Source organism: Lycium barbarum, chromosome 1 (genome assembly GCF_019175385.1).
Source record: "Lycium barbarum isolate Lr01 chromosome 1, ASM1917538v2, whole genome shotgun sequence".
Taxonomy (NCBI): Eukaryota; Viridiplantae; Streptophyta; class Magnoliopsida; order Solanales; family Solanaceae; genus Lycium; species Lycium barbarum.
In genome coordinates, this window is record NC_083337.1 from 163381357 (window position 1) to 163390789 (window position 9433).

Below are 9433 nucleotides of genomic sequence, written 5' to 3' on the forward strand. Positions count from 1 at the left end.
TCCATCTCTTTTTCGAGTTTCTTTTATTTACATTTAGTATTTGGAAAATGATTTTTGAACAGAAAATTGTGAGCAGAATGGGGTATTACGGACATTTCATATTTTTTTTGTGCCACTTATGCCCTCATTGAAAAAGTGGGATGAAAATTTTGAATTTTATTCTTTCTATTAAAGTAATGACAGATTTATGTTTTTAATGTATAGAAAAAATAAAAGTTTTTCTCTCTTCTTATACACATTTAATGAGTTTAGCTTTTCAAGATTATAAATACTCCCTCCATTCTATATTAAGTGACATTTTAGGTTTTTTATTTTGTTTCAAAATAAGTGACACTTTAGGATTTCAAGAAGCAATTAATCCTATTTTTTTAAACTTACCCTTATTTACAATCAAGAATCATTAAATAACTTTTTTTTAAGCATTAATTAAGGGTAAGTTAGTAAAAATATTCATAATTTTCTAAGAGTAAGTAATTTCTTAAAGGGTGTGCATGAGCTAAAAGAGTCACTTATTATGGAATGGAGGGGTACCAACTTATTTTTCTTTTCTTATTCATGTCTACCATTTAAAAGTTTTTTTCTTAACTAAAAATATTGACAATCTTATTTCTTCTAAAAGGAAAAAGTAATGAACGGCTAGCTTTATTACTTGTATTAAATGTAAAAAATAATTTTTACTTGGTGTAGAATAAAGGACGTGCTAAAGCATATACAATTTATTAGCATTTGATCCAACGAATTGTATGTGTAGTAAAATAATGAAAGGATATCTTGATTACACGTTTTTAAATATATTTTTTATATTTAATTTAATCTGTTATATTATCCTTTAATGATGTACGTTAAAACATATTTAATTTTTTAAACCAGGTAAACTTGTCTAAAAATTGTGAAACTAAACTTTCTTATATTTACTCACATTCCATTAATTAATAATTATATTAAATTATGATTTTTCTAAGAAAATGGAAGAAATAAGATTTGGTTTAATGCCTATACTATAACAAGATTTATTTATGTAGAAATAATTTTGTGATAAAACTATAGAGTAAGATAATATATTTGATTGCTTGTAAGTTACATTATCGTTTTTTAGAATGCTAACAACAAATTTGACTTGATTAAACATACATCATTAAAGAATAATATAATGAATTATATTAAATTTGTAACTAAAATCTTAAACATATTTAATTTTTAAAACTGGGTAAATTCATCTGAAAATTATGAAATTAATCTGATTTATATTTTTCTCACATTTTATTAATTAATTTTTTTATTTATTTTTTCTAAAACATAAAAGAAATAAGATTTGGTTGAACATGCATCATTAAAGAATAATACACCGTGTTAAAATATTTTTTGTAACTAAAATTTTAAACATGTGTTTCAAAATTGGATAAATTCTTCTAAAAAAATGTGGAACAATTTTTTCTTTATATATTTTCTCACATTTCATTAATTAACAATTGTATTGAATTTTGATTCTTCCTTAAAAAAATGGAAGAAATAAGTTATAGGGTTACTACCTATACACCATAACAAGAGTTATACATGTAGAACTGAATTTTTGGTAGAACTATAACCTAAGATAGTATATTTGAATACTTATATACTTACATTATTCTCGTTGAATGCTAAAGAAAAATTAACTTGATTGATCTATTGAATGCAGTCATCTGATGGTCAACTAAGTTTAGAGAAAATTAAAGAATTCAGACTATAATACTATTTTTTTGTAATAAAACTACGACATAAGATAATACATTTGATAACATGTATAATTACATTGTTTTGGTTGAATCATAACAACAAATTCACTACTTACCCATAGTTACTCGCTTACGTAGCTAACTTCTACAAACGATCTTGTTGTCCTATAGTAGCTAATGTCTCGTGCGATAGTGTAGTTACAATTTATTTAACCAAAATATTAGTTTTTTCATATATACTTGTGTAAATCTCCAACGTCCTCTGTTGTTGTATATTATGGGTTGATTAAACCATTTCTTTATAAAATTAATCCTATTAGTTTGTCCCTCTAATTATTCAAGCGGGTAAATACAATTTGATTAGCATCACTCGACAGATGAAGCTATTGCAGCCGGGCGGTAACCAGTCCAACCTTGCGACCGTCGGTTCATGGGTTCGAGTTCGACCGCATCACAATTTTTTCCCCCAAATTGAACATACACCATCATAGGATAATATAATAAGCAAATTTGTAACTAAGATCTTAAATATATTTAATTTTAAATCGAATAAATTCGTCTAAAAATGTGGACCTAATATTGTTTTATATTTTTTTTCTCACATTTCATTAATAACAATCTAAGATCTTAAATATATTTAATTTTAAATCGAATAAATTCGTCTAAAAATGTGGACCTAAAATTGTTTTATATTTTTTTCTCACATTTCATTAATAACAATTGTATTAAATTTTGATTCTTCCTTAGAAAATTGAAGAAATAAGTTTTTGTTCACTACCTATGCACTGTAACAAGAGTTATATATGTAGAAAATAATTTTGTGATAAAACATATTATCCTTAGATAGTATATAAATAAGAAAATATATTTAAATATTTGAATTATTATTTATTTTTGTTGAATGCTAACAAAAAATTTAACTTAGTTGATCCGTCGAATGCAGTCATTTGATGGTCAACTAAGTCAACAATAGAGATTAGAAAAAAAAAATTAAAGAATTAACGCTATAATACTATGTTTTTTTTTTTGTGATAGAACGACGACACAAGATAATACATTTGATAATTGTATAATTACATTATTTTGGTTGAATTATAACAATAAATTCGCGTCTTACACATATTTACTCACCTATGTAGCTGAAGCTTACACAGGAACTTGTTGTCGTATGGTAGTTAATGTCTTGTGAAATACTGTAGTTACAATATATTTAACCAATACACTTGTGTAAATCATCCAATGTCCTATATTATTGTATATTATCGATTTATTTAAACCATTTCGTTATAACTTAACCTTGTCTTATATATGTAGAGTGATTTTTCACCGTTATGTTTAATGATTTTTCACATTTGAATTTCAATAGTTTATAATCCCACAAAGATTGTATTTTTAATTAATTTAATATGCATTCAAAATAAAACTCACACAATTCAATAAAAAGGATAATTTAGTAATAAGTTTGGTCACATAAAAGAATATACTAATAAAATTGTATATATCAGTTTATTGGACTATTAAAGATAGAAAAAGATAATGTAGAGCAAAAAAAAGGCAATTAAAATCAATCATAGATGTAATATAAGGTTAAAAATAATTCAATTTGAAACTATATATATTTTATTTAATTAGTATTTATTCCAGTCAATTAACACAATTTTTAATATAAGAAAAGCAAAAATTTAAATATGAGTTGGTTAATCATTCAGTTTTTAAATATATAAGGATGTATATTAAGAGAGTTAATTATTTACTTTTAAAGTAAAACATCATATGAGAGTCAATTGATTAATTTTAAAATATATAGAAAAGTGTATGCAAAAATATGAGTCATAAATTAATTGTTTGCTGGTAAAATGTATAGATGATGTGTATGTAAAATGTGGAGAAGTTATTTTAAAATATATATGATGTTTATTATATATATTTCATATTGTAATCAATTAAATATCATAACTTGAATTAGTAAAAAAAATAAAAAATAAAAAAGAATTCGATAGTAGTTCAATTTCAATACATTAGTAGTTTAATTAAATTAATTAAAATTAAAATTTAAACATATCATTAGAAACTCCTACAAGCAAGAATTTCCAGTTAAATTTAATATTCAATCAAATTCAATTCATATAATTCAATTAAAGTATTTGTAGTTATAAATTTAATTTAAATGTTTAATGCATTGGAAGATAAAAAAATGAGCATGCTAAAATATTAACTTTTTGGAGGGAATCATTGGAGGGAAAATAGTAATGTTCGGAGCCAAAAGTAGACAATATAGACATTTTACCATTTGCTGCTTATTTTCTGCCCATAAAATTCTACGCATTTAGCATGACCCTTAGTATTTATAATGATTCAATAAATAAATACTCCATCCGTCTCAATTTATGTAACACCATTTCCTCTTTAGTTCGCCCCAAAATAAATGTCATCATTCCTTATTTGGCAACTATTTAATGGCACTATCTCTATTTTATCCTTATTAGGTCCCACTTAACTTTAAAAGATGTACTTAATGTGAAGAAAAGTCAATAAAAGTATGCACCAAAGTAAAGACAATTTGGTAAACATAACAAAATTTTCCCTTATTTCTTAAACTCCGTATTCGGTTAAATGATGCCACATAAATTAAAATGGAGGGAGTAAATAACACTTTTACTTGTATTATAATAATTTAATTATAATTAGTTGATAAATATTTTTCCTCATTTAGTTATGATAAACAAACGTAATAGAATATAATATTGGACGTGGCCATTTTTTCTAAATCTTTTTTATTGTCGCTAAGCAGGCCTAATAGGCTAAAAGAGCATGCCAATTTAGACATTTGGTCTGTTCATGTAATCTAAAATGCTAAATTTAATGAAAAAGTAAGTCATAATTGCAATTTGCAAATAGTAAAATACACTTACAATTCAAAACTCATTGCCTGCTTAACTTCGTTAACTAATTTTCAATTCTTATACAATCTACCACCTTTTAGGCATGCATGGTTTATCACTTCCGCAACCACACAACAAAATATTCTCCCTTCAACAAGTCAATATCAGAGGACGGTCCTCAAATAAATAAACATAAACATAGATGGGTGAATCCAAAATTGATAATCCTAAAATTAAACTTCATTCAATTACTTTTTGTTTTTTCTTTTCTTTACATGCAGTGAATTTCCCTGCATCATATGATCAATTTGATTTATTAGTTCAGATCAGTTCCTCAAGTTCAGTTCAGTTCCGTTAACAGAGTGCAACTCCTACTTATCTGGCACCATAACCTCATCAGTAACGGGCTATTAATCACAAGAAGTTGTATGAGAAATGCATTTAACATTTCATTAAAAAAAATAAAAAAAAATCTAGTCACTAGTATTTTTCTTTTTTCCATTTTTTTTTTTTTATGAAAACTCACCCCAGAGCCAATAACGCACGGCCAAAACTCAATGGGTAATGGATCCAGCCCTCTACCCTACCCTCACTTACATTTCACATTTTAGTCTGTAAACTCAATGGGTAATGAATCCGGCCCTCTACCATTCACCACTTACATTTCAAATTTTGTCTGTAATGGAATCATAGCGTGCATCTAACTCACATACAACGTGTCGCGTTCTTACAACTAGACCGAACCCTAAAACAAACGGTGTCTAGTATTTTTTTTTTACTGCTCAAAAAGTCACGTCAATGTACAAGGATGGCCTCAAAAGGCCAGAACAACTAAATCCTACAGAATTTAGTTGGAATAACTAGAAAAATAAATCATTCATTGGAATAACCTACAATCAAAGTAAAGAAAATGCTGAACTGAGGGCAAAAAAAGGGGGGAAAGGCGAAATGTGGGGGACAGTAACTTGGAGAAAAAGACTTGGATTTAGCCCTCTCTTTATTTGCTTATGGCTCAATCCACCATTTAACAACCTTCACAATAACAGCCCTCTAATCATCCACTCATGATTCACCGAAATATTCTTAGTATCTATGTACAAGAAGAACACACAACGCAACAAAGGGAAGAGCCTAAAGGCCTCCTCTCCTCAAACCCCACCAGCTACAACTAGAAATTTTACCAAATTGAATTCGAGCTAGAGCAGAGATCCTCTTGGTACGGAGCGTTTTAACTCCTTAGTCGAGCAAGTGGAATACTGAACGCCTAATTTAAAAATAAAAAAACAAAACATTACTAAATTACACCTCAACAGTACCTTCTGTCTACTGCTTGCTTTTTGTTGCTTTCTTTGAAAGCTCATTCAAAGCTTTGAGTTGGATTCTTTTTGGGGTTACTTTGGCTGAGGGCCTTCTTTTTGACAACCCTTCAAGACCTCATTCCCATCTGATACTCCAAGATGCGTTCTTTTTCTTCACAACAATCACAGTTTGCATAAGATTTCTCCTCTTCATCATTAGCTGTAAACAAAAATAAATAAAAATAGAACATGATTCAGTTTAAATCACATCGGATCCTAACTCAACTAATCACCAATTCACCAAAGCAGTTGTCATATCTCTAGCTTCATTGACACAAAGGTTTTTAATGTTTTATGCCAAAACTCAACACCTTTTATAAGAAAATTGACCACAATTTGTTTAATAGTGATGAATATGATAGAGACATCTGGTCTAACTTTCCCAACCAAATCCACAAATATCAACTAAGGATGCCATAATTTACCTACTATCTTCTTTTCAAAAGACCAAATATCCTAGTGGTTCTTTCTTTGACCATTATTACTTGGGAGATTTTCCATCGGCCGCCCAAAGTCCAAACGAGACCAAAGAATTGTATTCAAATTCAACAATCAAAATCTAATAAAACCATTCAATGGAGGGGATTCTTTTTTTGGTTGTAAATTGTAATACAAGACTAATGAAGGTAAAGGTGAGTATGCGACAAACAAAGAAAGAATAAAATTTTCAACCTTTTCTAAAATATATATATCTAGAAGAGTTGAATTATTGAAAGTATAAAGAAAATGGTTACAGATAAAAGTTTAAAATTACTATGTACTACAGTACTATTGTTTAAGCAACACATTGAGACTGTTAAAATAGTTTAAGAGATATTTACATAAAATTCCTGAAAACATAACTATCTTTACATTTGAAGGGCTTCAATTCACCTAAATATGCTCGGCTACTTAAAATATCAAGCCTACTCGGATTCTAAAAATGTTCCATCACCATTAAAGTAAAACAAAAGAAAACCACCTTGAATAGATTCACCACTCAAATTGTCAACACTTGAAGTATGTTATAAGCTAACTCTAGCAAATATCACTAGTACTTTCTAATATACCATATTAGCCGTCCATCTCAAATCAAACCAAATATACCAAGTAAACTCAACTGAAAAAAGAGCCCCAATAAAGAATAAATAAAACTTACCAAGAAAAAAGAAACTTTAGTCCTTAAAAATGACGGAATCTGCCATTTCCATCAACGGTTTCAAGCAATCCGGTGAGAATTTCCTTGCAAACATAAACGAATACGTCGAATTCGACTCTCTAAGCTTATAAATCAGCTCTGATGAAACTTCAAATGGATGATAAGTACGTGGATGCCCATCAACACTATCAGTCCAATTAACCCGAGTCAATGTATAACCTTTACACCCATTTGGATCCTCCATTGATAACAAAGTAGGAAAATAATGCTCTTCAGGATAACAAGATTCAATTTTTACACAAGGTTTCTTGAATTTCCTCCACAGCTTACTATCCTTGATAACCATTAAGGAATGTTTTCTTGTAATCACAAAAAACTGTGACCCGACCCGGAATTTATCAAACCCAACTTCAGGTTCCATTACATTTTCACCTCTAGCATTATATCTATCTAATAATGAAGGAGATTCATTTAAAATCTCTATATAACTAGGAAACTCCATTTTGTTTGATAATTTTTGGGTATCTAGTAAAAAACTGTAAAAGTAATTAAAAGAGTGTAAAGGGATACAATGCTGTGAAATAAGAGCGAAATAAACGTTATCTGGATCATCAAGAACCGCGTGAGCAAGCAAGCGGCGCGTGGCTGAAATAAGTGTCGGTGATGAGCGTTGAGTTCTCTTAGAATGTATAAATCTGTTAGAAAAAACACCAACTGGAGGTGTGATTTTAACTGTGGGGTCAGCGTGAATGTAAATATTATAAAGATGTGGATCAGAAAGGTTAAAGAACTTGTTCCACAGGGACTGAAAGTGCAAATCGGAGTTTGTTAAGAAAAGAAAGGCGATTTTAGGGCGGTGGATGGTGGTTGAACCTAGTCGGAATTTGTTGGAAGGGTATTTATGGGAAGGTTTTTTAAGGAAAGTTGAATCGGCGGTTATGGCTTTGTGAAAAAGGGAAAGATCGTCAAGTTCATCAGGGATAGAAATGGTAATTTGGCGTTGAGGAAGGATAGATGGGGCTAAAAAAAAGATTATTGGAATTGAGATTAGAAGTGTAAGAGATGGGATAAGGATGTATAATTTGAACATTGTGTGAAAATGGGGAAGATAGTGATGAAAAGTAAAGTGAGGATTTTTTGAGATTTGAGAAGAAAGAGAGAGGGAGATGGAGGAGATCAATGAATGGTGAAATTTTGCTTGAATAGAGTTGAGTAAAGAGGGGGTTAGGTGTGGGTGGGGGTGTAGTGTGGGGTCCTTTTTTATTTTACTATTTTTTTATTTTTCTTTTACTCTTTCTTTAACACTTACTATTTGTGATACAACGCAATGTAATTTCACAAGTGAATTTGTGGAGGATAAAATATACGCAGATTTTATTCTTTTGGGAGTTATTTCCGAAAGATTCTCGCTCATAAGTTTACCATAGTTATCAATATATAAGGTAAGTTAATATGAGGATTTGAGATTTGAGAAGAAAAAGAGGGGGTGGAGGAGATAATGGTGAAATTTTGCTTGAATAGAGTACAGAGGGGATTAGGTGTGGTGTGGGGTCCTTTTTTTTTCTTTTCTTTTTTTTTTATATTTTTTTCTTTTTCCGGTCATCAGACGTAAAGGACGAAATATTGGTACAGTTTATGATCAACTTAATTGCAGAATTTTATAAAATCATACTACTTAAATATGATAATTTTATTCTTATTTTTCTCAAAATATTTAAAAAAAATTATATATTTGAATTGTATAAAGCAAAGTTCATCCAACTAAATAATTGTAACTTGTAAGATCATTTAAGGCTGAATAATAAATAATAAGAAATTTCTATCTAATATTTTTTTTTAAGTACAACTAGTTGACATGTTTAAAGTACAAGAGGTCATTACAAATAAGTAGTACTAATACTTTTGAAATATACATGTTTCCCAAATTATTGGTGTTAAAAATAAAAAAAAATCCACAAAAATATTGTAGTTACACATATGCTTTATGTTTTTTCACAAAGTAACCACCTAACATATAGGAAATATTATTCAAGCTAATAGTTACGTAGGATTTTTCATAGTATAAGAAATGTAATTGTTTGATTTTATAAGCTTTTTTTTATTAAGATTAAGACGTCTGAATCTTAATACAAATTTGAATATTAAGATGTGCATTAATTTAGATATATAATCTTGAATATAAATTTGAATATTAACATGTACATTAAGATCTAAATGTATGAATCTGGATATATAAAAATGAAGGTGTATTAAAATATAAATACTTAATAATTAAGAATGTTTGTTATTTCAACATCTGAATATATAAAATTGATCTTTATCTAAAATTAATAAATATGATAT

The 9433-nt window shown here is 28.5% G+C and overlaps 1 protein-coding gene across 1 annotated transcript; it reads right to left on the reverse strand.

Annotated features, from left to right (window-relative positions):
* Window positions 1–5559: 5559 nt before the first annotated feature.
* On the reverse strand, window positions 5560–8278 carry LOC132603867 (glycosyltransferase BC10-like). The gene is made up of 2 exons (XM_060317158.1): window positions 7091–8278; window positions 5560–6112 (listed from the first exon to the last, which is right to left on the reverse strand). Exon 1 carries the CDS (start codon window positions 8178–8180, stop codon window positions 7107–7109), a length of 1074 nt encoding a protein of 357 aa, XP_060173141.1. The 5' UTR covers window positions 8181–8278; the 3' UTR covers window positions 5560–6112; window positions 7091–7106.
* Between the last annotated feature and the right edge of the window lie 1155 nt (window positions 8279–9433).